General features: G+C 41.3%; 1 protein-coding gene across 4 annotated transcripts in view; it reads right to left on the bottom strand.

Annotated features, from left to right (window-relative positions):
* Nucleotides 1-8,840: 8,840 nt before the first annotated feature.
* Nucleotides 8,841-16,612, bottom strand: part of Acad8 (acyl-CoA dehydrogenase family member 8) — a 23,552-nt gene continuing 15,780 nt past the window's right edge. For 2 of the 4 annotated variants that reach the window (XM_008854188.3, XM_008854190.3), the window contains exons 7-11: nt 13,804-13,939; nt 13,612-13,709; nt 12,738-12,890; nt 11,992-12,097; nt 8,841-9,957 (exon numbers count right to left, since the gene is read on the bottom strand). In XM_008854188.3, the coding sequence (XP_008852410.1) occupies nt 9,905-9,957; nt 11,992-12,097; nt 12,738-12,890; nt 13,612-13,709; nt 13,804-13,939 (546 nt within the window). In that variant the 3' untranslated portion in view covers nt 8,841-9,904. The remainder of the gene's footprint in view (nt 9,958-11,991; nt 12,098-12,737; nt 12,891-13,611; nt 13,710-13,803; nt 13,940-16,612) is intronic. The other 2 variants (XM_008854189.3, XM_029556693.1) reach the window with 2 other exon arrangements.

Below are 16,612 nucleotides of genomic sequence, written 5' to 3'. Positions count from 1 at the left end.
GATTTTCAGATTTAGTAGCATATAGGTTTTTTAAATAATCCCTTATAATAGTCTGGATCTTTTGGGTGACTGTTGTGATGTTTCCCCTTTCATCTCTGATTTTGTTGATTTGGAGGTGCTCTTTCTTTCTTTTCGTTAACTGGGCTGTTGGTCTGTCAATCTTGTTTATCTTTTCAAAGAACCAGCTCTTGGAATTGTTGATTCTTTGTATTGTTTGTTTCAATTTCATTAATTTCTGCCCTGATTTTTTTTTATTTCTTCTTATCTGCTGGGTTTGGGTTTCATTTGCTGTTTCTTTTCAAGTGTGTTGAATTGTAACACTAAGTCATTTATTTGTGTTTTTTCCGATTAATGTAGGTACTTAGAGCTATAAACTTCCCTCTTAGTACCACTTCCAGGATGTCCCAGAGGTTTTGTCGTTATATTGTCCTTTTCATTTAATTCCAGGAATACTTTTATTTCTTTCTTAATTTCACTTTTGACCCATTCATCATTCAGGAGTGTGTTGTTTAATCTCCATGTGTTCATGTGGTGATTAGGGCTTCTTTGGGTGTTGATTGTAAGCTCGATAGCATTGTGGTCTGATAGAATGCATGGAATTATTTCAGTCTTTTTGTATTTGTAGAGGTTTATTTTGTGCTCCAGTATATGGTCGATTTTGGAGAAGGTTCCATGCAGTGCTGAGTAGAAAGTATGTCCTTTGGTGCTTGGGTGGAATACACAGGAGATGTCTGTTAAGTCCATTTGCTATATGGTATTGCTTAATTCTGATGTCTCTCTGTTAACTCTCTGCCCTGTTGACCTATCTAATGGAGACAGTGGGGTATTGAAGTCACCTACTATTAATGAATTGGGGTTAATCTGGGTCTTAAAGTCCTGTAGTATTGTTTTGATGAAGTTGGGTGCACCAGAGTTTGGTGAATATATGTTCATGATTGTAATATCTTCTTGATTCATTGTTCCTTTGATCAAAATGAAGTGGCCCTCTTTGTCTCTTTTGATTAGTTTTAGTTTAAAGTCCATTTTGTCAGATATTAGAATTGCTACGCCTACTTTTTTTCTAAGTGCCATTTGCTTGCTATATTTTTTTTTCATCCTTTCACTTTGAGATAGTGTCTGTCCTTGAAAGTGAGATGAGTTTCTTGCAGACAACAAAAAGATGGGTTTTGTTTTTTAACCCATTCACATTGTCTGTGTCTTTTGACTGGGGAGTTCAGGCCATTGATATTTAGTTATTATTGAAAGATGTGTATTGAGTATTGAATCCTGTCATTTTTATTTCTGTTTACATTCTTGATATAGCTCTACCTTTCCACAGTAATACCGCCATTGGATTTCTTTCCACAATCCCTTGGGAATAGTCATTCCTTTCTTCAGCTTCTTTGTATTGCTTCCAGAACTCTCTGAAGGGCTGGTTTTGTGGACATGAACTCCTTCAGCCTATTTATGTCATGGAAGAATTTTCTTTCCCCTTCGACTATAATAGACATTTTGGCTGGGCTCTCTGGGCTCCTGGGGCCCAGAGAAGGCACTTCGCTGATCTGGATGAAAAGGATCAGGGAGCAGTATTGGTTCCCCAGGTGTCTGAGGCCCCAAGACAAGGAATGGGGCAGGGCCCAAACTCAGAGGAGAGAACAGCAGCAAAGATGGGAGGGTGAATGAGGCTGGAGGAGTCAAGGTGCGGAGGGAGCAATGAACTTACCCCAGAGAGAGGCCTGCAGGTAGGAGAGAGGCCTGCGGCGGGTAGAGTTTGTGTATTTTTTATATTCTTTTGCTGCTGATTTCTGATTGGATAAAATGCAAGAATTTATATCAATTTTCAGATTTGTTGATTGGCTTTTTTCCAATATGATCTATTTTAGCATAAGTCCAATGGATTGCTGAGAAGACTGTGTATTGGTGTAGTGTTTGGATGGATTCTGCAGATGTTTAAGTTCAATTAATTTATGATGTCATTTAATGCCAGTGTTTAGTTTTTGTCTAAATTCCTATTGGTAAAAGTGGATGGTTGAAGTCACCTACTATTACTGCACGGAGTTAATTTGTAGTTTGTAATATTTGTGAAATTGGGGTTCAGTGTGTATATGCTTAGAATTGTAATGTCTTCTTCATCAGTCTGAACTGACCTTTATTTTTTCTGAACTAGTTTAGACAGAAGTCTATTTTGTCAGCTATTAGAATATTTACACCTGCATGCTTCCTGGTTCTAATTGCTTGAAATACATTTGTGTATCCTTTCATCCTAAGGCTATGCATTAGTTACTTTTCTGTTACTGTGATAAGACACAGTGACCAAGGTAATTTATAGAACAAGAGTTTATTTGGCTTAAGGTTCAAGTTACAGTCCATATGGGGGATGGGAGGAGGCATGGCAGCAGAGGTGGCCAGAGAAGAAAGCTGAGTGATTACATCTACAAACAGACCCAGGAAGTACTGGAGACAACTAGTGCTGATTTGTGAGTGGGGTAACTTGGCAAAGGTGACTCACAGGAGGAAGATGCATGAGAGGCTGAAGGTGGGCCCAAGGCAGGTCTCTGGCCTGATAGGCTGGTCAGGAGTTCATGTGGATGTCAGTGGAGGGCTGGGGAGAAGGGTCTCTGACTTCACATGTAGATGAGTAAGCCAGCCAGATGAGTAAGCCAGAGTTTGAGTGAGTTATGGTGAGAGGGTGGGGTCACATGTCTCTGGTTTGAACTTTTCATTTTTTTTCTAGTTATCTATTTTTATGTGTATTTCCAGCCCCATCACTGTCTTGATTGCTGCAGTGAACCATGAAGATTAAGATCTCCAACTTCAACAAGTGGGGCCTCATTAAACTAAAAAGCTTCTGTACAGCAAAAGAAATAAGAAAGTGAAGAGAAAACCCAGAGTGGGAAAAAAATCTTCACCAGTGACACAGCTGATAGAGATTTAACATCCAGAATATATAAAGAACTCAAAAAACAAACAAGGAAGAATGCAAACGACCCAATTAAAAGATGGGCTAAAGATCTAAACAGAGAGTTCTCAAAGGAAGAAATAAAGATGGCTAAGAAACATCTTAAAAAGTGTTCAACACCTTTAGTAATTAGGGAAATGCAAATTAAAACCTCCTTAAGGTTTCACTTTACTCCAGTCAGACTGGCTAGGATCAAGAGAACAAATGATGCCAAATGCTGGAAAGGATGTGGAGAAATGGGAACATTCATTCACTGCTGGTGGGATTGCAAACTCGTGCAGCCCCTATGGAAAACAGTGTGGAGAACTCCTAAAAAACTAAAAATGAACCTACCATATGACCCAGTTATACCACTCCTTGGCATATACCCAAAGGACTCATCTTATCATACAGACACTTGTAAACCATGTTTGTTGCTGCTCTTTTCACAATAGCTAAGAGATGGAAGCAACCTAAGTACCTGTGGTGGATTGAATGAAAATGTCCCCCATACGATCCAAGTATTGGGACATTTTTGTCTCCAGTTGGTGGTGCTGTTTTTGGAGGTCTTAGAAGGTGTGGCTATCCTGGAGGAAGCATGTCAGGGGACTGGTTTCGAGAGTTCTTAAGCCTTGCCAGATCTCCAGTTGTTCTCTTGCTTCTTGTGCTTGCTGGAAGATGTAGAGCTTAGCTTCCATTCCTCCTCCAGCCACCTCTGTCACCATGCCTCCCTGCCAAGACGGACTGTAATTCCCCTAGAACCGTACGTAAGCTCAAATAAACTCTTCCTTCTATAAAGTGCTTTGGTCGGTGTTTCTATCACAGCAACAGAAAAGTAATAATACAGTGCCCCTCAACTGACGGGTGGTTAACGAAAATGTGGTACGTTTACACAATGGAGTTCTTTCTGTTCAGCAGATAAGATGAAATAATAAAAATTGGAGGTAAATGGATGGATTTAGAAACGGTTATACTAAGTAACAGACTCTGAAAAACAAAAGATGTATGTTCTCCCTCATTTGTGGCTCCTAGCACCAAATCCTTATAAGTGAGTGCATATCCTGATGCAACTGCAGGGACTAGGAATATGGAAGGCAAACAAGGAGGTAAAGGGAAAGAAGGAACCAGAGAGAGAATAGTAGCAAAAGGTGATACTGAGGGATAAATATATAAAAAGGGAGTAGCTAAAGGGGAGGAGGGAAGGAGGGCTATACAAAGAACTATGAGAATAAATGGGAAAAAAAATTCTCCAGACACACAGTTTAAAAAAAAAAAAGCCTTAAGCACAGAAGGAACCCTACGAGGGAGGAAAAAAGCCTTTCCAGAAGCAATATGGCTGTTAAATGAAAATCCCAGTGCCAGAGGTGGGTTGCTCCCTATGAGCTGTTGGCCTGAGGGGCCCTAGAGGTCCCCAAAACAATGAAGGTCATTGCCAGTAATGTCAGTTGTACACTGGAAGTGGACGGGAAAACCCTATTGCTGAAGACATTGCATGATGTGAGGGAGAGGGAGAAATCAAGCTTGGACTAAGCTGGAAACTCCCTGCCACTGGATAGGTGGCTTTCAGGGTGCCAGGTGATATGCAGATGACTGGGGGAGAATTGTCCCCTATAATTCTGCTCAGTGATGGACCCCGCATGTTGCACTATTACCATACCAAACAAGATGTTCCTGCTAGTACAACAGTGGAGCATCTAATATATGTACAACCAGCAAATTTTCTATTGAATATAATGCCTGCTCCTAGGGGGTGGAACACACATCTGGTACTGCAAACCAGGCCAACCCCCTGTGGCAGGGGAAAATATAGGCCCTGGTGGAAAGTCACTGCAACTATTTTGTTAGATGGATGTGATTCACCTGCTAAATACCATCCAAGCATTTGTGTTTACATCCATAAGTTATTATACCAGCCACTGTTCAGATGTTCTTGCTTCTTGCTGTTTGTGTTTTATAGTAGATAGAATCCCACTGAAATGGGCCAATGGCCCATGGAAAACAGGCAATGCAGAGACCCAAAAGTTTAGTGCCTTGACACAATGGGAGGAAGATCATCCCACATTTACCACCCCTTCTGAGGCTCAGGGACTGTTGCGGAAGAGGTTGGCAGAAAGAATGTAAGAGCTGGAGGAAGGGGTGGAGTATTAACTGGAAGTTTCCTCTGATTATGTACACTATGTACACTATGCTAGCAAGCTATAGTCACACCTCCTTCTAAGGAGTTAAGGGGGTAGTCAGTTACCCCTCCCACCCAATCATTCGACCGTAGCTGCATGTGGGGGAGGGGCTAAGGATATATAAGCCTTACATTAAGTCATGAGGCACCTCTCTCACCACTTTGTGCGGCTATTGGGAAGTCACAGACTCTATATTTGAGTGTGGACTTTCCAGCACAGCCATAAATGGGGGGGGCTCCCACTCTTCTGAAATCCTCACCCTATGCTCTGTTAGCAAGCCCAATAAACTAAACTAGTTAGGAAAAAAAAGATCTCCAACTTTATTCCACTACGTATGTATTTAAAGTGAATATTTGGTAGTAGCTGCAGTAGAATCTGACACACCTAGATCCTTTGTATTTTCATACTTCTAGAACAACACAGATTTTTGCCCATGTATATTTTAATTTTTCTTAGCAATATCTAGTAATTTTCAGTAGGGAGGTCATGAATAGCTTTAAATTAATTTGTACCCAAGCATAAATATTTTGGGATACCAATGTGGCATTTTAAAACTTTCTTGGGGCTGGAGAGATGGCTCAGCAGTTAAGAACACTGGTTGTTCTTGTAGAAGACCCAGGTTCGAATCCCAGCACCCACATGGCAGCTAACAGCTGTCTGTAACTCCAGTTCCAGGGGATCTGATGGCCTCTTCTGTCCGCCGCAGGGATTGTACGACACAGGTGCACTTACCTACATGCAGGCAATAAACTCATACACATAAAATAAAAATAATAAATAAAAAAATTTTCTCAACAGCTTACTGCTAGTATTGGGAAATATGTCGTGATTTTTAAGTTCAATTTAATGTGTATGAGTATACATGTATGTATATATGTATACCACATGCATGCAATGCTTGTAGAAGCCAGAAGAGAACACTGGATCCCCTAGAACTGGAGTTGCAGACAATTGTGAGTCACGATTTGGGTACTGGGAGCTGAACTCTGATGCTCTACAACAGCATCAAGTGCTCTTAACCACTGAGCTATCTCTCCAGCTCATACACTGTGATGATGATGATGATGATGATGATGATGATTTTGGTGCTGTGGATGGAACAAATGGCACACTAGGCAAGCACTATATCACTAAGGTATATGTCAGTCCTGGTCTGCTTAATTTTTGAGCAACCACTCCATCCTATTATTGCTTTACAAGATTTCCATGACACTGACTATATTACTCTGTTCAGTTTGCCATAGCAAAATACCACAGCTGCTGGGTGGTTAACAACAGATATTTATTTCCTTAGAGTTCTAGACCAGAATGCCACAAAGTTTGTTTTTCTGAGTGCTGTCAGGAACAATTAGTTCTATGCTTCTAGCTTCTTGTGACAACTTGCAACACTTTGTCTTCCATCTTCAAATGGCGCTCTTGCACTTATGCCTTTACATGGCAGTCTTCTCAGAAGGGCAGTCATACTGGCTGAAAGAATCACCCTACTGTAGCATCACCTCATCTTAACTAATTATATCTGCCAAATTAGATTACATTCCAAGGTGTTCAGAATTCATTTGGGGGATACAATTCAACCCACAACTTCACCTAAGTTCCTTCAGAGATACATTTTCCTGAAACTTTAACATAAATTCCTTACCATATACCTGGCTACCACAGGAGTGTCTCTCAAAGAGCAGAGCATGTTGGTATGGTTTTTGCTTTTATTTATGATATAGCAAATGAAAAATGCTAGAAATTAGCCAAGAGTTCACTGTTTACTTGCTACAAGTATAAAATTCTTTACCAAGTGATTGAGAACCTGAAATTTCTAATACTTGAAGGTGACAACTAAGAATGTTCCTACCCCTCAGCACTGGAGAACCCCAGGACCTCCTGCATACTAGGAAAGTGCTTTATCATTGAACTACATTGCCAGCTCTCAAATAGGGTCTCATTTCGTATGTAGTCCAGTTTAATTTGAACTCGTGGCAAACATCCTACTTCAGCTTCCTGAGTGCTGGAATAATAGGAGTTAGCTATTATATCTAGTTTTTATCTTTTAATAGCTATAATCTCATCTAAATCACACCAGGGAACAAAGACATTAATATAGCATTGTCAGTGCTTTGAGTTATAATAGGAACCTCAGAAATGCCAGAAAACAGCCTAGCTAATAAAGAAAACTTTAAGTTCCTCAATGGACATTCTAAATACTGCTCATTAGTTTACATCTGCTGTTTCTATTTCTAAATATGGGCTTGAATGCCCTCATACTTTGACTATTTCAAACCCTATTAGACTGAGTATGCCTTACCTTCTGTCTTTATTGATCCTACATATGTACTCAGAATTTTCTTAAGAATGGATTAATTTTGGGCCAGCAAGATGGCTCAGTGGGTAAAGTGCTTACAGTGCAAGGTTGATGACCTGTTTTGAGTCCTAGAACCCTTCATGGTAGAAGGTAAGAACTGACTCCCCAAATTTTTCCTGTGATCTCTGCACATGTACATCATACACACATACACACACAAATAAAAGAAAACCTTTTTAAAAGAATGGGTTAATTTTATCCTACCTTCCTCCATAAAAACCATCCATGTTTCTTCTGTTTACTAAATTAAACTCTATCCTGGGCTTTTTCCATTTTCTATCCAGATTTTTTTCTGCCCATGCCAATCCCAAACCATACTACACAAAAGTGTCACCATCTCCAAACAAATCACAATAAATAGAAGTATTTCCCACACAAATCCTGTACTTTTCCCAGTCTTGACTTCTGCTTCACTGAAATGCAGTTTGATTTTCTTTAAATACTACACATTTTCAGAAAAGTGTAATTTGAATTTTACCTTCTCTGTGGACTTCTCCCTACCTGACTGCTTCAGCCAGCCTGCTCTTTCAGTCTTACAAGACACTGTTACCATGTGGTGGTTCGGATGAGAAATGCCCCCCCGCCCAAATAGGTTCACGTATTTGAATACTTTGGCCCCAGTTGGTGGTGTCATTTGGGAGGTCTTGGACTCTTTAGGAGGTGTAGTCTTGCTGAAGGAAGCTCATCACTGGGGTGGGCCTTGAAAGCTCACAGCCTTACGTCACATGCAGTTCTCTATGTTTTGTGTATGGGTTCAAGAAGTGAGCTCTTAGCTTCTTGCTCTGGCTGCCTGCTGTCATGTCTCCCCCACTATTATGGACTCTCCCTTGGGAACAATAAGCCAAAATAAACTCGTCAATAAGTCACTTTGAGTCATAGTATTTTCATCAGAACAGAAAAGTAACTAATATACATGCAGTACTCTATCAGCTTCCGTTACATATAGCTATGGGCAGCAAAATCACATTTTAAACCTTGAAGTGTAGCCACATCTTGCTCCCTGTGCACAACACAGTTTCAGACACAACGTATGCATTCAAAAAAGAAAATATTGTCATAGCTACAGAAGTATACCTTTTTCAATAATCACTGATTTGTGATTAACAAAATATCTTGCATATTTTTCTTTTATGGACATGACGAAATAGAGTAAAATAATAACCACCTATAGCAGGGTTTCCCCAAAAGCCCTAATCACTGAATAATATCTAAATAGACTTTCATACATGATAAATAATGTCTAGTCTGCAAAATTAATAAAGGATATGCTTTTTATTTTTTAATATTTATTATTTTTATCTTATGTGTATGAATGTATTGTCTGCATGTATGTTAAGTGCATTCATGTCATGCAATGCCTGTGGAGGTCAAAAAGGGGTGTCAGATTCCCTAAAACACAGTTGTTGGCTGCCATGTGGGATTTGGGAACCAAACCCGGGTCCTCTGCAAGAACAGCGAGTGTTCTTAACCGCTAAGTCATCTTTCCAGCCCTTGGATATGCTTTTTAAAAGACAAATTGGCTTAGGAAAGATTCCTAATAACTCCAGAATCTAGTTAAATGTTTACTCGAACATATAAAAATCTTTAATATAGTTATAAGGCTTATTTAAAAGATAAAAAACAAGCCAGACGTGGTAGCGCACGCCTTTAGTCCCAGCACTCCAGAGGCAGAGGCAGGTGGATCACTGTGAGTTCAAGGCCAGCCTGGTCTACATAGTGAGTTCCAGGTCAGCTGGGGCTACAGGAGACCCTATCTCAAAAATATCAAAGAAAAAAAAAAAGATAAAAACCAACTTCAGTTGAAGTAGACAGTACAGAAAGGGGTAGATTTTACTTGCCAATGATTAAAAATACTTAAAAAGAGAAGCAAGTCTAAAAGAGGAAACCAAAACCTATATAAAAATCCACCACCAAATAGTCAAAATTCCAAGTAAAGGTGAACCCTAAACCCTAATAGCTTAGTAGTAGTTTCCCCAATATTCACTTCACCTTGATTTAAGTTCACAGGAGAGCTGTCCTGAGACACTGCCACTACAGAACAGAACAGAGAGACAGCATTGACCACTGCCCTCACCTCAGCACTTTGCTTCTATAATCAAGAAAAAAAAACTTCATTGAAATACCCAGGCTCTCAGGATCAACAACATGCAGAGAATGTGGATCCAAGGTAAGACTTTGGTACTAACTATTCACTGTTTATCTTTCTAGAATGAAAAAACAAGGTGGCAGATCTTCTTGTGACATGACTCATCAGGGCAGCTCTTCCAGTTCTACCAAGAACTCTGTTCCTGTATTAGAAACAACACTGCTGTCAGCAAACAGTTTAAGCCCCAAACTGGAAGAGTTCAGCCCTTCAATCTTCTTCATGATCCATTTGTAACAGAACAGCCCACATAGGCACTTAACACTGACTGCAGCTGCATGCAGAACACCAGGCCAGACTCTCCAGTGTGGGTGCTAGTCCTGTAGCATGTTTCGAGAGATCAGTATCCTCATCACTTCATTGCTACCTGAAAGAAAAACAATGAATTCAGTAGGAACAGGGTAGTCGTGAACTTAAACACAATTGTTGCTTCTATCTTTGTAATTACAGAAAAATGACAGGAAGTAAGAAATAGTATTTATATTTGCTTTTGTTTTGTTTGAGACAGTATCTCATGTAGCTCAGGCTGACCTCAGAATTGCTATGTCTCTAAGGATGACCTTGAACTCTTGGTTATACTGCCTCCAATTTCCCGAGTGTTGAGATTACAGGTGTACACTACCACACCCAGCAATATTTATGTTTTAAATTTTTAAAAAATTCTATTTTTATTTATTTGGTGTGTGTGTGTGTGTGTGTGTGTGTGTGTGTGTGTGTGTGTGTGTCTGTTGGTGCATGCATGCCACAGCATACATGGGAAGTCAGAAGGCAACTTTCATGACTGGTTCTCTCCTTTCACCATGTGGGTTCCAAGGATGGAACTCAGGTTGTCAGGCTTGGCAACATGTTTCTTTACCCACTAAGTCATCTTGGTGGTCCACTGGGATAATATTTTCATTTTTTAATACATCTCTAATGTTTATCTTCTGATAATGAAAATGTTTACTAATTTAATAGGGTAAAACAAAATAATATAACTCTAATTCTTAACGAACAGTACATGCAAGAGGATAGAAAGAGGCTCAAAGGAGAATGTAACCAAGGAGCAATCCTGGATGTAGAAATATGAGTGATACTTTTTTTCTTATCTTTTACATGTTTTATATATTTTCAACAACATATATTTCTTTGGGTAATCAGAACACTGATGTATAAAGTAAAGCATTTTCCCTGAAAGGAGGGGATCAATTGCTTGTTTCACTTTTAACATAGCCTTAGTATGAAGCAAAATATAAAGTAAATCCCTTAAGGAATGTATAATCACAGAATCTTAGTAAAGCCAAATCTAAGCTTTCATAGTTATCCAGTAGCCTATGATGAAACAAAGTAATAGCAGCCAGTGTTCCTATTCTTTTAAAGTAGATGATGGTGGGATCTGAAATAAATGAATCTGGCTTTTCTCGCTTTTAATATAGCAAAGACAAAATCTTTAGCAAAAAGATATGTCCCACACTCATAAAACTCGGGGAAGCTTAATTTCAGTGTTAGGAACTGAACCAAATAAGCATGTTATTGCTGAAGTGTGCAGTGGAAAGTAAGACCTTTAGAATTATGATTCAGGCAGGGCATGATTGTGTATGCCTTTAATCCCATAGCACTCAGAAGCAGAAGCAGGCAGATCTCTGTGAGTTTGAGGCCAATCCGTTCTACATAGGGAGCTCTAAGCCAGGCATGGCTACATAGTGAGACTGTGTCTAAAAGAAAAAAAGAGTAATAATTCAGACACAGGACAGTGGGGTTCAAAGTGTGGTTTCCTCACTGGCAGCCACTGCCTTTATTGGCCCAATGGAGCAGAAACTCTGAGGGTGGAACCAAACAATTTGTTTCTGTAAGTCTTCCAGAAGATTCTGGGTGCCCACTCAGGTACAACATGGATCCTCTGAGGGTAGGGAGGCAAGTGCTCAAGGTCTTCTTTGACCCCATTACAGCACTCCTACACTGTTCACTGAAAAGGCACAAGAGAAGCCTGCGTCCCACGCACTTTTGCAGTATGAGAGCCCTAGCTGCCTACACCAGCTGGAACAGGATCCCCTCCAGACTTACACTGATTACAGAGTGGAACCCCAGTTCTGTACCTGACTGACAGCTCACATGGTTCTTTGATAGAATGCTTGTAGCTAAAGAAGAAACTCACATACTGACAATCTTACTGAACAATACACTAACAATACTGATACAGATAACATTTAGACAATGTGGCTATGAGGACAAAGCAGTCTCCTGGCTCCCTGCCTATGATCTTCCTAATGCAGCACCGGGTCATTTCCTGAACAGGGTTCAAGAAAGGAAGAGCCTGGCAAGATCCCGAGGAGTAGCCAGCACAGGTATTGAGACAGGCTGGAGAAAGCATGGATCCTGTAACTATTCAAAATGGGAGAGAATAACCTCTGGCAAGTTTTACCTTCTAGGATCTGATGGACCCTAGAGTCCCGCATATACTGCTGAACAGCATAATCCTTCAGGTAGCCATAGCCCCCATGCATCTGCAAAGCCCAGTTACAGATCTGCTGGGAGACAGGGAGTGGATATTTTTATGCCCAGGAAGACTGTGGATTACCCGACTTCCCTCCCCACCCCAACCCTCAGTTTGGCAGAGAAAGAACAGATAACCAGATAGTCACTCAAGCCCCAAAGAGAAGTTCCAGATTATAAATGGTCAATCACAAAGGAAGTCTACCTCTAAGGCTGTCAGTTCCCATCACTCAGATAAGGTACAAACCTAGGCTTTTCTCATTTATTCTGTCCTGGGGGCAAAGCTGGCTTACAGTCACTCTGACTGTATTCTATGAAGCTCAGGTGCCACCTGGTGGCAATACAGTCTCAATGTGGAAAGAGCTTAAACATGGCAATTAGTGCTAAATTTGGGATAGGAGCATTGGGCTGCTTTGAATTTTGCAAAGATGTACCTAATCTAGAATGCATCAGAAAGACAGAGCCATACTGGAGCATTTAATAGAGCAGGCTAAAAGGCTAGCTGGAAGACTTCTCATGCAGGCCTCTCCCAAGTCAATTTACACTGTTAGGCCTCAAAGTGATTCCTTCAACACCACAAGAGGGTAGCGTTCTAGAGTTGACATATCCCTCAACACCCCTGAGCCTAGCAGCTGCTCCGTCTGTCTCAGGAGGACCAGGGAGCTCATCACTTACAGCAAAGCATTCTTCTGTAGCAAAGAGCTTGGCCATGGAGCACAGGGCCACTGCATCTTCTCGTTCCTCCTGTAATGCCACTGCTGCAGTACGGATCAGAATCCTTGAAGCAACCAGCCTTGTGGCCATATCTGCCAACTGGAATTGCAGGTACTGCAGCCACAGGAGAGAAGGGAACCAGACAAGACACAAGAGTTTAGACAAGCCTGTCTAGGACTGATCTGGACTAAGAAGACTTCTTAGGTTGGTGAGCTGGCTCAGCAGGTGGAGGCACTTCGTACAACCTGAGTTTGAACCCTAGATCCCATAAGCAGCAGGAGAACCTACTCCTAAGAGTTACCCTCTGATGTGCACTGCAGCCACAGGAGAGAAGGGAACCAGACAAGACACAAGAGTTTAGACAAGCCTGTCTAGGACTGATCTGGACTAAGAAGACTTCTTAGGTTGGTGAGCTGGCTCAGCAGGTGGAGGCACTTCGTACAACCTGAGTTTGAACCCTAGATCCCATAAGCAGCAGGAGAACCTACTCCTAAGAGTTACCCTCTGATGTGCACGAGAGCACACACACACACACACACACACACACACACACACACACACACCCCTCAAATGAGGTGCCTCTTCTAAGTGCTTCAAAGTCTCCTGCCACCTATACACAGAAGCTACTACATCCTCAGTTCTAAAGAAGTTATTTAGTTTCCTTGTATTTTGTATTACTACCTCCTGAAAAAAGTCATTGGCACATGTAAAGCACAGGTTTGGATTAAGACGGTGGCAAGCCCCTGGAAGGATAACATAGCCTACCCCTTTTCTAGAGAACAGAGCCTTAGGGCAGCTTCTGATAATACAGATGCAGAGACAGCTGGGGCCTTACCTGGTTATTGGCCAGAGGTGCTCCAAACTGCTTCCTGACCTTGAGATGGTTTCGGGCGAGGACAACCGAAGCATGAGCAGCCCCCAGAGAGCAGGATGCTGGAGAGGAAGAATCAAGGCCTCACAGCTGAGCCAGAAGGACAGTTGCTGGCCTCAGTCCTTGCCCTCCCTCCCCACCTCCTCCTGGCCTCACCAACATTGATCCTCCCGCCATTCAGTCCTTTCATGGCGATGAGAAAGCCCTGCCCCTCACTCCCAATCCTGTTGGCCACAGGGACAGCACAGTCTTCAAAGATCACAGCTCGGGTTGGCTGGGAGTTCCACCCCACCTGGAAAAAATCAGGGACTGGGTGGCTGCCCAAGGATCGGGTGGCTGCCCAAGGATCCCCTAAGGAGGGCCTTTCCTGTGGGCAGAAGCGTGTAAAATATGGGGGTCCAGCATCTGGAACTTAGACCCATAAGAATGTAAAACAAGAAGAAGGAAAAAAGTTCAGAGATGAAGGCTTATCTATACTCAGAAAGACACTTATTTCAGGTAGAATGTATTTGTTGTTTTTTAGTTTATTTTAGCTCTGTGTTTTGTCTGCATGTATGTAGATGCACCATGTACATGCAATATCTGAAGAGGCCAGAAGAGAGCTTTGGATCCCCAAACAAATCAAATCCAAACTAAAAACACCAAAACAGTAGGGCTAAAGATAAAGCTCAGAGGCTAAGTACCAGCTTAGAATGCAAAAAAGGGTAAACAAATGTTATTCAGCAACTCTCTCTAATTGGTAAGTTCAAGCTTTCGCTGTAAGACTTATTCCCTTAGCCTTTACATAAGGTAACATTTGGCCCCAACCTTCTCTTCTAAACTGGTCTGCACTTAGTGTCTCTGGGTTTTTTTTCTTAAAAAATTAAAACATTTATTAATTTATTTGGGGGAGAAGTATGCCATAGCACACATGTGGAAGTCAGAAATCAACTTGTCAGAGTTGGCTCTCTTCTTCTAGTATATGGATTCGGCGGTTGAACCCAAGCCAGGAGGCTTGGTGCAAAGCACCCTCCCACATTGAGCCATCTTAGGCCTGCCTCTGAGTTTTCAAACTCACATTATCTGTGACTCTGTTCTCCACATTGGGACTTCTCATTTCCAAACACCATGGAAGTCTAGACTACATGAAGCCTTCCAAGTCTTCCAGTAGTACAAAGCATCACCACATTTGCTCTTTTAAGTTCCTATGGTCTCTACTCCAAGTCTGAAAGTCCACAATGCTGCCCTATATGACAGTTACCTTTGTACTTTATCACCCCAAAGTGAATACAAACATCTGAAAGCAGGAATGCATAAGAAAGCTTTGACCTTTTTAGAATGTCTAAGCATTAAAGAACCAAACTACAAATAGCTGCTACCTTCTCTCATCTGTGAAGTCCTTATTGTAAAAAGCATTACCTTCAGTGCTGGGATGATGGCTCTGTGAATAAAGTGCCTGCCATACAAGCATGAGAGCCCGAGTTTGAATCTCCAGAACCCAAGTAAAAAGCTAGGTATTGTTACAACACACATCTGCAATTTTACCGGTGGTGGTTGGGAGGAAGGAGGCACAAAGGCATGCAGATCCCCAGAGCTCCTTGGCTAGCCAGTCTAGCTGGGTTAAAGGAGAGATCCTGTCTCCAGTTCCAAAAATATACACACAATCTACCTTCTTCATGTGGAGAGTGGGCTGAAGACCCTCTGCCTCTGGGAGACCTGCATACCTACAATACTACGTGTGCAGCCTGTTCCTGCTCAGTCTTATTCACTCTTCTGTACATTATTCTTATTTCCACACTTCCATGATAAGAAAACTCATTCTTCCACATAAAACTCTTAAATAACTAAATCAAAGGGGAGATAGATAATTACTCTCTCATAAAGTCAATACAAAGCCGGAGGTTTAAAACTCTCAGTAATAGTGTTAAATATGCTAAGTGATAAGAACATTTCTTTGTAGGAAAGATTACTAAGGAACATGAAAAGCAGACTGCTCTGGTCTCTGGCACAGCCAAACTGACTCTCAGTGCTGTCTCATCCTGGCTCACAAGGCTCTGGCTACCTTTCTGCCTCCAGTCCACTTTCTTGCTCATTGCAACTCCAGTCACAACAGAATTCTTTTTGCTTTTGCAAATAGGGAAATGGTTGTCATTTTTGCTATTATAATTTTGAGATACAGTTTCATTGTGTAGCCCAGGCTAGCCTAGTACTTGCAATCTTCTTGCCTTAGCCTTCTGAATGCTGGAATTGAAGGTGTGCCTAAGCATGCCTAGCTACAGAGATTTTATATACAAAAAGTAGTATATGTTTTATAAGCCCAAACAGGGCTACGGATGGTTAATAATTCTTTGTCCTCCCAGGAGTCAGAACATGGCTTTGAACACTGTTACACTAAAAGAGAGGAGGCACTAAAACCTTAACAGTTACAAAGGGTTAGGATGCATAATGAAGAAAACATGGAAACCCTAGAGGATGTGGGAGAGAGATGTTGGGGTCCTTTCATTACCTGACTTCAAAAGTTCTAACCAAGAGTGCAACAACTATATTTATGTTTTGATAACCTGGTCTAAAAAAAAAAAATCTGAGTGGTGGCTGGATAGCTCAGTGGTTAAGAACATTGGCTGTTCTTGCAGAGGACCCATATTTGGTTCCCAGCACTCACATGGCAGCTAACAACTATTTGTAACTCCAGTTCCAGGAGATGTGACACCTTCCTGTGGCCTCCATGGCACTGCATACACTAGGTGCATTTACATGCCTACAGCAAAACAGTCATACACCTAACACATAAATACGTAAATAAATATTTTTTTAAAACCTGAATGGGTCTCATACTATCAACATTATCACAGATTTCCTATTTATGGCCTGGCCGTGGGGTTTCTTAATCCTAGGTATTTTTTTTAATTATTATTTTTTAAATTTTATGTGTATGTGTGTATTGCCTGCATGCAGGTAAGTGCACCCTTGTCATGCAATGCCCATG

Source organism: Nannospalax galili, unplaced genomic scaffold (assembly GCF_000622305.1).
Source record: "Nannospalax galili isolate Female #2095 unplaced genomic scaffold, S.galili_v1.0 scaffold66, whole genome shotgun sequence".
NCBI classification, from domain to species: Eukaryota; Metazoa; Chordata; class Mammalia; order Rodentia; family Spalacidae; genus Nannospalax; species Nannospalax galili.
The sequence above is the reverse complement of the archived record's forward strand: the minus strand, read 5'-3'. Positions and strand labels throughout refer to the sequence as shown.